The sequence below is a fragment of the Lynx rufus genome, unplaced genomic scaffold (assembly GCF_022079265.1).
Source record: "Lynx rufus isolate CCGP_SWC_20201006 ecotype Redwood Valley unplaced genomic scaffold, mLynRuf1.p SCAF_1, whole genome shotgun sequence".
NCBI lineage: Eukaryota > Metazoa > Chordata > Mammalia > Carnivora > Felidae > Lynx > Lynx rufus.
In genome coordinates, this window is record NW_025814823.1 from 225752054 (window position 1) to 225767009 (window position 14956).

At 42.3% G+C, this 14956-nt stretch overlaps 1 protein-coding gene across 1 annotated transcript in view; it reads right to left on the reverse strand.

Moving 5' to 3' along the window:
- Positions 1–5648: 5648 nt before the first annotated feature.
- The window catches only part of BASP1 (brain abundant membrane attached signal protein 1), a 56320-nt gene continuing 47012 nt past the window's right edge, over positions 5649–14956 (reverse strand). Inside the window, exon 2 of the mRNA XM_047093887.1 lies at positions 5649–7240. Within this exon, the coding sequence (XP_046949843.1) occupies positions 6560–7231 (672 nt within the window). The 5' untranslated portion in view covers positions 7232–7240 and the 3' untranslated portion in view covers positions 5649–6559. The remainder of the gene's footprint in view (positions 7241–14956) is intronic.

A 14956-nucleotide genomic window follows, 5' to 3' on the forward strand; every position in this document is an offset into this window, starting at 1 on the left:
TGTTTTTTTATGGTGAATCTCAAAACAGGGCTGTTTCTGTCGGTAAAGTACTAAAGCTGTGGCCTTTCCCTTTCCTTAATGAGTGTGGTTTTTTTTTTAAGGAGGAAGAATTTTTTTTTTATTTTCCTCCCCATTCTTTTTGCCAATAAAAGTTTATTACAAGTGAATATATTTTCCTCAAGGTAAAAAAAAAAATAAATAAATAAATAAATAAGATGCCTTTTTCCTTTCAGTAACAACATGATGGGGCTGGCTTTCCGGTTGTGTGACCCTTAAATACAATCTAAGCAACATGAAGGATTAATTTATTCTGTCCTAAGGCAAGTCTTTGGTGCCTACTCCAGCACATTTTGTACTTCGATACATTTGTAGCTTAAAAGCCCCAAAGAGAGGCGCCTGGGTGGCCCAGGCGGTTGAGCATCCGACTTCGGCTCAGGTCATGATCTCACGGTCCGTGAGTTCGAGCCCCGCGTCGGGCTCTGTGCTGACAGCTCGGAGCCTGGAGCCTGCTTCAGCTTCTGTGTCTCCTTCTCTCTCTCTGCCCCTCCCCCGCTCAGGCTCTGTCTCTCAAAAATAAATAAATGTTAAAAAAATTAATAAAAAAAAAAAAAACAGCCCAAAAGACAGTGAGGCTTCCAAGAATAAGCCTTTCCTACCAGGGATGGGAGCTCAGTCTTTAAAAATTTTTTTAAAAATGTATCAGAATATTTATGTAAGTGTTATAAAATAGATTTCTTTAGTTTTAAATTCTTTTAATGTTTATTTATTTTTGAGAGACACAGAGCACAAGTGGGGGAGGGACAGAGAGAGAGGCGGACAGAATCCAAAGCAGGCTCCAGGCTCTGAGCTGGCAGCACAGAGCCCAACACAGGGTTCGAACCCATGAACTCTGAGATCATGACTTGAGCCGAAATCAGATGCTTAACTGACTGAGCCACCCAGGCTCCCCAAAAATAGATTTCTTTTTTATGTTTTCATTTACGTTTCTACACCCACGGCTTCAGGAAAGCCTGCAGCCTAACACGCTTTGCTTTCATTATCTGGAACTCTGACTCAGAATTAGGAAAAGATGAGAAGTTCCCCAAACAGCACTTTTATTGAGGCCCCTTTACCCACACTCTCTTAAATCCTGGGCCATCTAAGCAAAAACATATGTGAAGAGAGCGAATGAGCACATTCTCTAAATGATTCTAAATGGGTGCCCAACGCTTCATCGTTTTGTCATTTGACAATTGAACACGTTGAATTAGCTCCTGGGGGAGCTAAAACAAAAGACTTGGATCCATTATATGAGGCCCAATGAATTTATAAATGAGTGATATTAAAAGCGAACTTTCTGGACTCAGAGAGCAGCTCAGGAGAAACATAAAACCGCCCTTTACAGGGAGAAAAATGAGGAACACGTGTGATATTTGGACCTTAAAAAATCTGAAGGTCAAGTGTCCATGAGATGGAGATAGATGATATTGGTGTTTGATGGATTGTTTCAGTGTGCACAGTCACACTGAGTGTTCTTTTTAAAGATTCTAGTTGTTTTTCAAAAAGATACTCTGGGAATTTACTTAAGTATGTATATGAACAGAAGAATACAGATGGAGAAAGAAAATTACTCTTCATAAAATGAGGACTGAGAAAGACTCAGAAATGTATGAAAACAATGGTTTCAGAAGGTGGCTCAGTTGGTTGAAGGTCAGACTCGGGCTCAGGTCTTGATCTCCGGGTCCGTGAGTTCGAGCCCCGCGTCGGGCTCTGGGCTGACGGCTCAGAGCCTGGGGCCTGCTTCGGATTCTGTGTCTCCCTCTCTCTCTGCCCCTCCCCAACTCGTGCTCTGTCTCTCTCTGTCTTTCAAAAATAAATAAAGGTTAAAAAAATTTAAAAACACATAAAAAATAAAACAATGGTTTCTGGGACTTTGAGATTTCATACATTATTAAGAAAAATCTCTATCATTAAGAGGGCATGAAACATACAGGCTCAGGGTAAGGAATAGTTTTTGTTGTTATTGTTGTTTTTAAACCAAAGGCATGTGTCTTCACGAAAAACTCCCTGCGTGGCCCTTTTCACTTTTCCATTAGCAGAGAGGGTAAAAGATAAAAATAAATCAATAATAATAATAATAATAACACCCTGGCTAAATAGCAGTCCCTGAACTAAATGCTTAAAATATTAACTACTTGGCAGGCCAAAAACAGTGTCAGCTATAAATGAAGCAAATCTCGTCTCCTTTTATGTCTCCTTTTATGAGGATGCATATAAGAGCTCATGTGACTAATATCACAACTGGTTAGCGATAGCATTTTTTGGTATATTCTTAAAATTATCTTCTGAGCATTCAGCTTTCAATATTGAGGAAATTAGTTACAAAGTAACGATCAAAATTACCCCACGGTTACTCTCAAAAAGCAGAATAGAAATCAAAAGAATGAAGATTAACCTCATCAATTTTGAGACAAGTTCATCACCAAAATAGTAAATTTTACAAACAGCAAATTTTTCCCCATAAAATCTGAGTCCCCACTTGACTCAAACCGGCTGTGTGCCACAGCCTTCTATCTGTAAAGGAGTGTCCCAAAGCCAACTCTGACAGTGGACATTAAGCGGTACGTTGGGTGAATCCTTCAATGAAGATAGGGTGTTTCATTATGCCTTGATGTTTCATGTGATGAAGATTAAGGATTTCGGATGCCCTATGAAAACAAACTTTGTGTAGCTGCTGGCACTTCCCAACTTACCCAATTCAGGCAGCTGAATGTCTAGATCTTGCCAGCACCCAAGTTGACCACCAATTCCCTGTTGTACACTAGACCCTGGGTCTTGACCCCACTGAAAGATAGGGGACTGTCCAAGAATGGGGAATGGTGTTCCTGTATCATGACCATGTGTGACCTCTGCCTCAATGGGCAGTCCCAGGCTGAAGACGGTCTTCTAGGGCTGAGGCCAGGTAGGGCCACCCCGGGATGCCTGGTGCTCCCCAGCTCTTGGGATTTGGCTCCGTTCCCATCCTGCAGAGTCAGTGTCAGCTACTAAATAGGACCTTCAGGGTGGAGGGACATAGCTGGTAACCTCGGACTAGTTCATTTTGGTTCCTGTGTTTCCTCTTTGCAGTATGCACATAGGTCCCCAACAGGTATTAGACCCTGGAACCCTTCGTTCTTCAGAGGAGGCGCTGTACTCATGGGAGCTAGCGGGCCAAGTAGGTGGCGAGGTCCGAACAGTGCTGACTTGACTGCAACGCACAGCCTGGGTATTGCATTCCCTTCATTTTATATTGTTCACGAGGAGGGAACAATCTAGGTTAATCCAAATTTAACATGGATTGCCCAATTGTTCCCTTCCTGGCTGGGCCAAATACTCCCACACATACGACACTTTCTGCTGAATATCTGATTTCAGACTACATCTTAGGTTTTCTTAAGAATGGTAAAATTTGATGTCATGAGCCATAGTTAGGTTAAAAGTCGGATTTAAATATTTTGGTGAGCACATTCATGATGGTCTTTAATTGCCTGAACACAGTTTGAGTAGAGTCAGAAAAGAGGAAAAAAAATGCATACTTGGTTCAGATTTTAATTCTTCTATACGTTACCCAACACATCTAAGTGTAAGAAAACTGAGAAAAAATGTCTCCTTAGTTTCACTTATCCCTGAACAGTGGTTTATTGTAATAAACACTAATTCAGGAGGCTGATTTGATTATTCTAACCACCAAAAAACCTAGCGAATTTTTTAATTAAAAAAGGGGATGAAGAGACAGTGAATATATAACATATTGCTTCCACCGATATTTATCTGTAAGAAATGCACAGTATCTAATATTAGTAACCGTATAAATGTCCCCCAAGGTTCACTGAATCTGTGATCTCCCCACCACCCCCTACCAACCTGTCCCCAAGCTATTTTATATATGCCCGGACACCTTGTAACAACCTGGGCATTCCTCTGCTTTTTTTCCTACCTAAAAGAGTTGCTTGGTGGTTAAGGTGTTTACGTCTTTCTTGTATGCTGTGCTCTCAAGCATTAAGAATTCAAATTCATTTCACTATAGAAACAAGAACCAAAAGTCCCCAAAGGCGATCATAGGCATGAATTGAACCCAAGAGGTATAATATTTGCCCAGTATTCGGTTTCACCATTTCTTCTTCCAGAATTATCCTCTGACAACATCTTAGGTGTGGTACACACGACAGATCACTCAGAAGTTAACTGGGGCCAATTTCTTTAACCCGCAGGGACAGCACCAGGTTCGTCTGTATCTGCTGTATCATTTAAGTCTCTTTGAGAATTAATAATCCCAGTGTACCGGCCCTTCACAAGTCCATAGAAATTTTTCTATGGTAGGGTGTGAAATCATATTTGTAACTCTGATTAATTACCACCCAATGCCACTCCTTGCCAAAACCTGTTGTTTAACTGATTCAATCATGAGAAATCTTTTTGTGGCTAGGGTTAAGTTCATTTTTAAGGGTTTTACATCTGAGATTTAGCTTCTAGAATCCAGTTGGAAAAGACCCAAATTACTACCAAGAGATTCAAGAGACAATTCCTTATTTTGTGTTACAGATGGATGAGCACACTCTAAAAGTCACTGCTTCTGCCAGTTCTCCAAGCCTTTCCCCATCTACAGAATATATGGAATCAGAGCAAGCTTTGGGGGAGAAATCAAGGATGAAGTTGACGTCACATACATTGGTGGGTATCTATCCATCCTATAACATTATTACCAGGCATATACACAAATTACTAAATATTTCCGAAGTGACAAGGGTCTTTCCTTAGAGATCATAAAGACTTCACCCTCTTGTAGGTAACACAGGGAGACCTGGAGGTTAAGAGACTGAAAAGTCATACAAGACATTAGTGGCAAAACCAACAGAGGAATCCGGTCACCATGAATTCCTGTTCCACACTTGGCTTTCACAGAGCTGCTATCTCACTGCCTCCTCACAGCCCTTGGGTCCTCTGTCCAGGCTTTGTCATGAATATGATAAGTAAAGGGCTAAAACAATATGATCATCGGTGTTTTCACAACGTACATAATATATGATATTTTTCCATAGGATCTTCTAATTCTCTTTCCCAGCCTTCAAGATCAACTCTGCTTACTGCTTCTTGTTTTATTCAAAAATACTTGTTCTGGGGGCACTTGGGTGGCTCTGTCAGTTGACTGTCCATCCCTTGTTTTGGGCTCAGGTCACGATCTCATGGTTTGTGGGATGGAGCCCTGAGTCGTGCTCTGCGCTGACAGCGTGGAGTCTGCTTGGGATTCTGTCTCTCCCTCCCTCTCCGCCCCTCCCCTGTTCATGCTCTGTCTCTCAAAATAAATAAACTTAATATATATATATTGATAAATAAACTTAATAAACTTTATATATATATATATACATTTGTTCTAAGTAAATTAATAACACCCCATGTTATAAGGTATATATCCAGAGTCACTTTTTAGTTTAGCCTCTCCAAGATAATTTAGTGACACTGATCCACCAGCTAATTTTTTAAACAGATAATGTTCGCCAAAGTGAGAACATACCGCTTTATACTTCTATCCAAATACCTCCAGGAAAATGCCCAAGAGAGCGCTCTATTCTCTACTGAGGTAATAACCAAGGAGGAAGGGGCCATAAAAGAAAACCAACAGTCCTCATTACTTCTTTTTAATTGTTTAACTTTATTACTGTTGCACCATTTATACAATTACATATAATTTCAATGCATCCATTGTACATTTTTTTTGTTTTTTTTTATTTTTATTTTTTTTTTCCATTTTCCAATGAGCGGTGTGTTGGTGCCTGTGACACAGAATGGAAGAGAAACCAGAACTGCAATGAACGCAGACTTTTTTTTTTTTTTTTTCATTTCCACTGACCAATAAACAGAACTACAGGTGCACCCAACCACGGACATGCATTAACTCGTCATGAGAAATCTAGGGAGGCTAAGTAGGATGAGAGAATGTTTGTTACTCCCAAAAATACCTGGGGAGGAAGAATGGAGTCTTGGCATCGAGATAACGTGTGGACAGGCTAAGAGGGCTGTCTGAAAGTTGGCATTCATCCACAACATTAAAAAAATATCAAAATAAGAAAAGCTGTAAATTAAAAAGAAAAACACAGAAAATACTGCTTTCCGAAAGATCTGATTGCCTTGGCCTAGGCCCTGTGGGCAGAATCAAACGCATCACTCCCAACCCCCTTGCAGAAGAAGACAAGATACTCGGATCTTAGCGGCGGAGTGCCTGTGACAGCAGTTCAGGTACAAAAATTGTACTGTACTTTCAGACATTGATCTTTAAAATCCAGGACTGATTGGTAAAGTTGACTGAAGGTATATTAGATATTTCCCCACAAAAATACTATTTGGATTCTCCCCACCCCCTCCCTCCCTCGATGGGACAACATCCTTTTTTTTTTTTTTCCTTTAATCTTGGGCAATACATATCATTACTTCGGATTTGAAACGAGTTAGTATAGGAGAGAGAGAGAGAGACAGAGAGAGAGAGAGACACAGAGAGAGAGAGACAGGCGGTGGAAGCAGACTCGGTTTCCATAGGCTGTCCTTGTTACTCCTTGACTGCTACGGTTTGCTCGGAGCTGGCGGGCGCCTCGGCCGCCTTGACCTCGTCCGCGGGGGCTGCGGGGGCCTGGGCCTTGGCCGTGGAACTGGGTGCTTCCGTGGCTGCGGGGCTTTCCTTGGACGACGGCGCAGCCTCGGTGCTGCTGGGTTTTGAGTCTGAAGCCGGGGCCCCGTCACTTTTCGTCTCCTGCGCGGCAGGAGCTGCGGGAGCCTCAGTCTTGGTGGGTTCCCCGGCCTCCTTGCCCTTGTCGTCGGCCTTGGCCTCCGCGGGCGCCTCGGGCTCCGCGGCCTTGGGGGCGTCGCCGGCCGCGGCCGCGGCCGCGGGCTCGGGCTCGGCGGCCTTAGGGGGCTCGGGCTTGCCCTCGGCCGCCGCCTCCGTCTGCTCGGGCTCCGCCTTCGGGGCGTCTTCCTTGGCCGCGGCCGTGTCTTTGTCGCCTTCCTTGTCTTCGGGCTTGCCGGCCGCGTCCTGGCCATCCTTGTCCGGCTTCTCCTCCTTGCCCTCCTTCACCTCTGTGGTCTCGGCGGCCGCCTGGGCCTCGTTCTCCTTCGGGGTTCCCTCCTCTTCGGTGCCAGCACCCTCGGCCTTCTTGTCTTTGTCCTTGGCCTTCTCATCATTCACATTGTACCCCTTCTTCTTCTTGCTCAGCTTGCCTCCCATCTTGAAGTTCTGTAACACAGCACAACAGGACACAACACAGAAGCGTTACTGGTGGCTCCGGAGGGAATGGCTTTGCCCACCTCTCCACCCCTGACCTGGCAGGCTGAAATCCTAACCCCGTGCCCTGAGACGATGGCACTAGGAGGTGGTGCCTCTGGGAAGCGATTAGGACCCGAAGGTGGGGCCCTCGCGGGTGGGACTGCAGACGGGACCCCCACGTGGCTCCCCAGCCTTTTCCCCGCGTAAGGAGCAGCCAAGGGACCAATCACGACCAGTCAGAAGCGGGCTTTCCCTTCGACACACCTGCCTGCACCCCCACCTGGGACTTCCCAGCCTGCACAACTCTGAGAAAGAACCTTCTATTTACGAGCCACCGGGTCTGACTGTTTAGCAGACAGCATGGACCAAGATGGAGGAAAACTAAAAGAAGCTTCCGTTTACAAAGGAAACAGCTCCGGACGCTACTGAACTGTGCACTTTATTCCTTCTTAAGTTTATTTATTTATTTTGAGAGAGACAGTGAGAGCGTGAACAGTGGAGGGGCAGAGAGAGAGGGAGAGGGAAAATCCCTCGCCGTCAGGGCAGAGCCCAGCCCCGTCTGGAGCTCACCCACGAACCATGAGATCGTGACCTGAGCCAGATGAAAAGTCCCACACTTAACCACCTGACTCCCCCCCCCCCACCGCAAGCGCCCCAGAACTGTACCCTTTAAGACAGGTTACTGCAGTCAATTTCATATTTTGCCACAGTTAAAAATGACAAAAAAGTGAATCTGAAAAAGAGCCCAGTTAGAGAGCATCTGGTTGCAGCAAGTAGAGGAAATAATAAACTGAGATCAAAGAATCCGTGATGAAACGCTAAGCGTGTCCATCGAAAAGAGAAGGGGCGCAGTATTTGTTTCTTGTCTGCTTTCCGACGTCCAACGCAAACACTAGTGAACGTTTGTGTACAAAATGGCAGAGGCGGCCAATTTATCTTATTTTAATTTCTTTCTAACGTGTATTCATCATTGAGAGACAGAGAGACACAGAATCGGAAGCAGGCTCCAGGCTCTGAGCTGGCAGCACAGAGCCGGACCTGGGGCTCGACCTCCAGCTCACAAACCGGGAGATCGTGACCTGAGCCGAAGTTGGACCCTTAACCGACTGAACCACCCGGGCGCCCCCAGAGGCAGCCGTTTTAGATCCATAGTGCAGCCCAGAAGAGGCTCCATAATCTTAAAATACTTGCCAGAGAAATGGCACAGCTGTAATCAAGCACAAATGACAAATTCCTAGAAAAGAATCTCAAACTACCAACTCTTCTCCAACTTAGCTATTCAGCTATATGCTCATATCGGCACACACATCTCCAAAGACAAGCAGCATGTGGCCTTTCTGGTTATAGAGCCAGACCGGTTAAAGGAAAACTACCACCCAAGAAATGAAAAGCCTACGTAGTGTCTCTAATTATATTTGCTTTGTCAGTTGTTCCAGACTTGTATTCATTGCTTTTCCAGGTATTTTTGGCTTACATACTTCCATAGCAATATGAAAATGGCCTTCATTATCAATTATCATAATCAATAACCTGATTAGAATTCCAACTAACTCAACGGTCATTAACAGGCTTTTTCACTCCGAGTGAAGTCCCCAACTTCCTAGAGGCTTTTGATTCTGGCCTCAGAAACTGTGATTGTATTTGAACCCTCAATTTTTCTTCCGTAGTACGAAAGCAAATCCAAATAAATAAATTATAAATTTATAAATAATAAATTCAGTCTAGAACCATTGCCAGAAATAAGCGGGCATGCTATTTTTTCCAAGTGCATGTTTATGCCATCATATATCAGTGGGAACCCACTGACCTGTTGCTCTTTAGAGGAAATTTGGTTGCTTTTGCTTGATGAAGCATGGAGCAGATTGAATGTCCGTGTATTCTTCAGTCCTCACCATTAAGGCAAGTCCAGGAGAGAGAAGGCCTTGCCCTGGGCACCAGCGGAGGCAGAATTAGAACGTTCTTGTTGCCCAGTCACTTTTTTTTTTTTTTTTTTGTCATTAATGTCATCCATTTAGAACAGAAAATTTTATTCCTTACACTTCTTGGAATCGTAATTCATGACCATGAAATAATCTACATTTATCTTATTTAAAAGCAGGGTGTTGGGTAGGAGAGTGCTATGCTTTGGTCAAAATTCGTCTCTGCTCATTTCCACTCTATATGTGAATTCCCTGTCTGGAATGCATTTAATGGCTGAAGGAGGAAAAAAGCAATAAGCTGAAAGATGACTAAAATAATGTTCCTAGTCTGAAGGAAGGCCTTTATTATGTTATGAAAGAAAGAATCTATCTTATGTAGCTTTAAAAAAAAAAAAAAAGAATGGCTTTTGGTCATGATCCACTTCGGATATCCAATGGACTCTATTTGACTTAATTTTTGGTTATTTCTCCCTCAGAAGTGGGGGCAAACATATAGGGTAAAAATACAATTAAACCCACTCTAATCTCCTAAACAACCACAAAGCAATAAGTGAAAACATAAAGAGATAAGTTGGACCAGTGTCTTAAGTTGTCATTTACAACTCTTTCATTGAGTTCTCAATTAGCCAGTATGCAGGAATGTCAAAATAATTTCAGCTCTGCTATTTCAAGATATATTCTGGTTCATGAGGTTAGAGCTAAGAAACAGAAAACCTGACAGGCCTGCCTTTTCTATATATTCTCCAATTCTATCATAGAAACCTATACGCCAATTTAGAAGTCACAGAATAGAAGACGAAGTGTAAATGTGGTGTGCATTCTGCCCATAACATAGGGGTGCCTCTTTTTGACATACACAGCATGAAATTCTATATAGCTATCCCCAGAGGCTTAAAGCTATGTTGGTCTACAAACCTAAAATCTGTGTTACTAAAATTGGTTTTCTGAAACACAGGGCCACTTTCTATTCTTTAAACCCAGCTGTGATTCATTTCTGGGCAGGAAATGAATGTACATAATCAAGTTGTAAGAAAGTCTCCAACCCTATTTGTTTTTTCAAACACAAAGTTAATAAATGCCCCTACATTTGGCTAATTTTCTTACATTAGTTATAGTGGGGTATCAGAGGGAGGCTTCTAGAATCCACCAGAACCCTGGAAAAGCAGGGAAGTCTGGTTATTTCCCAAGACCACAGGGGTGAAAACCTTGCACATACCGAGGGGTAAATTAAAATTACAATTTAAAATCTAACGGTTTCCTGCGTGTCGAGCACAATCCTAATCCTAAACACATTACGAGATTATTTTATTTAACCTTCTCAATAGTACCACAATGTAGTAAGTATCCCGTTAGCATCCTCTTACCCATATGGAAATTCTAACTAATGGAGGTCATGGGGCAGGACTAGAAGCAAAAGCCAAATCCAGCATGTAAGGTGAGAAGGCACCATCCAAGAGGTCAGAGGGAAGTTCATGAGCAAGCTTCCCACAGGACAGAGCTCATCTCAGGAATGTTACCCACCCTGGGTCACAAGGTTGGTGCCGACGTGGGGTGACTCAGAACTCAAGATGTTGTCAAGATAATGATGAAATTCTGAACTTCAGATACCCTCTGCCCATAAACTTTTCATCACCCCATTTGTCAGTGGGGCTTTGTATCAGTATCCTTAAAAAAATAAGGAGAGCAGTGGGTATGCGTTTTAATTACTTCTCTCATAGTTTTACTTCTAATTTTGAGAGAAATTAGTTGGTGTAGCAAGTTGTGAGTTGAAACATCTAAGTTAAAAAAAAAAAAGCAGTTAAAATCAAAAATCAGCAGCAAATAATCCCCCCTGGAAATGATTTAAACCTCAATCTGAGCTACAGTGAAGGCTAAGCCTACCTTCGCATTTCTCCACATCTGGAACATTCACTAGCCATTAAAAACTCAGACCAACGCTGATGCACTGAACTGACCTCATAGTGTGGATACAATAACCAGACACTTAAGTTGATCTCTTACCAGAGTTGTCCTTTAAAATTACAAGACCAATTCGATGTCACCGGGGCCAAAACTACACAGTAACGGCTTCAACGTGGCATAGAAAATAACTAGCGGTCAACAACAACCGAAGAGACTGCACTGTGTTAAATCTGGAAAATCCTGTACAAGAATTATTTCACGGAGTGCCCGCGTGTTGCGTCATGGGTGACTCCTAAGATGTTGCTAATGAATCCCAACTCCTCAGCACACCTGCCCTGAATCCTTGCAAGTCACTTAACCTCATTGTCCTTCCATGTCCTCTACAGAAAAAAAAAAAAAAAAAAAAAAAAAATGTCAACCTTAGGGGAATTTCGTGCGAAGCATCGGTATAACGTTTGACATTTCATGGGCCTGCAAGAAACGTTAAATTCCCCTCCCCGTCATTTAATTTTGCGATTCCTAGCTAGGTCTGTGCTTGTAAACCCCACGAGAACAGTAGAACACGGGCTCCACACACACAGGCACAGTAATCAAAAGACGATTTAACAATATTTTGAAATGTCACCAAGAAGATTTTCGGTATGTGAGTTTCAAGCTTGCTCTTGCCGACCGGGTGGATGGCGGAAAAGAAGTTGGTACACCTATCTGTTGTCATCATGTTGCTGAGAGTAAATTCATCTACTCTTTGGATGTGAATGTTCTATGCACCTAAGATTCTCAAGAGGTTACAGGTCTTTTTAAAAAGATCAACAGTCTGTGATAGCAAGAAATTATTTTCTAGACAGAAGTAAAAATTATAGACTGGTCACCAAATCTAATGACTCCTAATTTGAGCTGGGTACCAGAGCGACCACGGAAGAAATATTATTTCATCTTCCTACCATCTCTTCATCATTTGTTCCAAGGAAACAAGGGGAAATTCCGTTTCAGTCATCGGGATGAAGGCAGAACCCAAATTCTGCAGTTAAAATTCATTTATTGCCTATAATACACGTGGAAGGCCAAAAACTTGATCGACGCCTTAGCGCAGCTAATAAGCTAAACAAATTGCTTAGGAGGGAAGGTCACACTGTCAAATGCCCCCTTTTTTCCCAGCATTCTGTGGAGGACTTTTTTTCTTTTACCAAGTACCAACACGTTCATACTTTTAAGGTCCGAACATGGTGTTTTAAATCTCCCACAGCTGTCCTGTGACTTACTCCCCTAATAAAAGCAAACCTCTCTCTAGTTAATTAATCCCACGTGGCTATAAATAAATATTCCAGAGAATTCGAGTTCTGCTTGTTGGTGAAAAGAGGAGAGAAAGGGTCACTCTAGCACGGTTTGCTGATCAAAGCGACTGACACGTTTCTTTGTTGGCAGCTAATGACTTTTCCTAATAAATGACCGTGTATACTCATGAACTTTCATGAAAATTCCAAAGGTGTGTTTCTCTAACGTCTTCAAGCGGATGAAGGCACGTGAAAGAACAACTCCCTAGCTAGGCAGGCAAGGTAAGATGATGGGTTCAGGCCTCAGAAATAGGTACATGAAGTAAAGTAATAAACGGCCTAAAAATTAGATTTTAATTCTTTCTCCAAACATCCTGTTGAATCTTGAAGCTGACAAGCCCTTTTTTTATATAAAACAAAATCCTGCTTACAAGCTCATGTTCAGCTATGAAGCTGAAGACTATACGTATCTATAAAGAAATGTGACCCCATATATCGCCACTATAGCAAACCTTAAAAAAATGACTCTGACTCTTGACAGCTTAAATTTTACATAAAAAAAAAAATTGGGGGATTAAGGGCAAGAAATAATTTGAAAGGTTATGTTGTAGTCAACATACTCTAATAGAGATGATCTCCCCTACAAGGTTCTCCCAAGTCTTTGTTCCTTTCACTCCAGAGAGCCTATCAAGGGACATGGAAGATGCTTCTTAGCCATTCAAATCACCTAAGTCATGTTTATTTTGTACACACAACCCTCAGGGGACACCGGGTCAAAATCACCTCTGTACAGAGCTGAATTATCACTTAATTTCATTATGTAACAATTCTTACAAACGCTAATATGATCAGCGCATCCAGAACTTTCCTGATGGGCACTTACATTTTTTTCTTACCTTAAAACAAACCAATCCACCATCAGCACAGCCTCCTAGCCTCCTGAATTAAAATCTGGTCTTTCATTTTGAGACAATGAAGGCAGAAGGGCCGAGGACAAAATGTCACTTAGAAAAAGGTTAAGTAAATTATAAATCTTTTAAGACACGTCAAAAACAAGCCCCCTCGCACTCAGTATGAAAGTTTGCTAAAAATGGCAAGCATGCAGAGTGCTGGTCCCAGCTGTCAATAATTTGCTTAAGAGTCTGAGCAAATCACCTTCCCCTCTGGGTCTCAAATTTCCTATTCAGTAAAATGAAGATATTTAAAGTTCGTGCTCTTGGTGGGGAAGGTGGAAATGTGTGCATATATTTTATGAAGGCTTATGACACTAACAAAATGCTATGTGTGTGAAAAATGGGTTACGATCAGTGCTATGGTCGGAATGTTTGTGTCCTCCCCAAAATTCATAAGGTGAAAGCTCATCTCTGAGGTGACAGTATTAGGAAGCAGGACCTTTGGGAGGTCCTGGGCATGGAGCCTTCATGAATGGGATAGGTGCCCTTATAAGAGACCCCACAGAGCGCTTCAGCCCCTCCCACCACATGAGGACAGAGGAAGAAGTCGGCACTAGGCCCCAGAGCCCAATTATGCTACACCCTGACCTTGGAATTTTATTGCCTCTAGCACCGTGAGAAATAAATTCCTGTTGTTTATAAGTCACCCAGTCTATGATACTTTCTTATAGCAGCTTGAACAGATGAAAGCCATCAGTAAAGCTCTATATTCCTGCTAATTATTATCATAAAAACTTACACACCACCTTGCACCCTGAAGATTGACATCCAGTTGGTTTCCTGCTATAGTTGGATTTCTTTGTAGATATAATTAATGTACGATAAATGTTCAGTACCTTCAACACACGTGAAACTTGTTAAAAGTTAGAAATAAAAACTTACAAAACAACATCCAAGAATTGACCAAAAAATATTTTCTGAGGTTTTCAATTACACTTAGGATATGTTTTCAGAATAGTGCGTCAGCTCCGTAAGTAATGAGTGGGGGCAGAACTGAACCCTGAAAACACTTCAGATGAAGACGTAACTGTCAGAAAAATTACGCTTCGTTAGTTTTGCTCATGCAGAACTATTTCATCGCGTTGTGTTTATAGAAGACGCTCAGTTGTTTCCCTTGACCTACTTTTGATGGGTCATCTACCAACCCTTGGTGGTCCTGCTGGCCAAGACGTGCCCTATGCCAAACTCTAAGAAGAAGCACTTTCTAGAAACAATCAAACGCTAACCATCTCCCCTTTTATGCAATGCTAAAAATATTTTAAAACTATCTTTTCAATAGAATTTAAGTCAATCTGTGGAAGATCCATCACAGACCCCTGAAGCTAACATGACTTGCAGTTGAGTGTTGGTTGAGGAAAACCATGTGGGAAGACTTCTTAGGTTCAATTTGCTAGAACAATATATCCACCTAAAACTCAAAAGCAAAAGTCAGTGACTTAAATAGAACAATAGTGACATAAAAGGATTACTAAGCCTCAGAAGCCAAATTAAAACAATTTCCTTGTCCCATCCTATATCCTGTGAGAATCATTTAAATATATAAGTCAAGGGCTCCTGGCTGGCTCAGTTGGTAGAGCATGGACTCTTGATCTCAGGGTCTTGAGTTCAAGTCCCATGATGGGTATAGAGTTTGCTTAAATA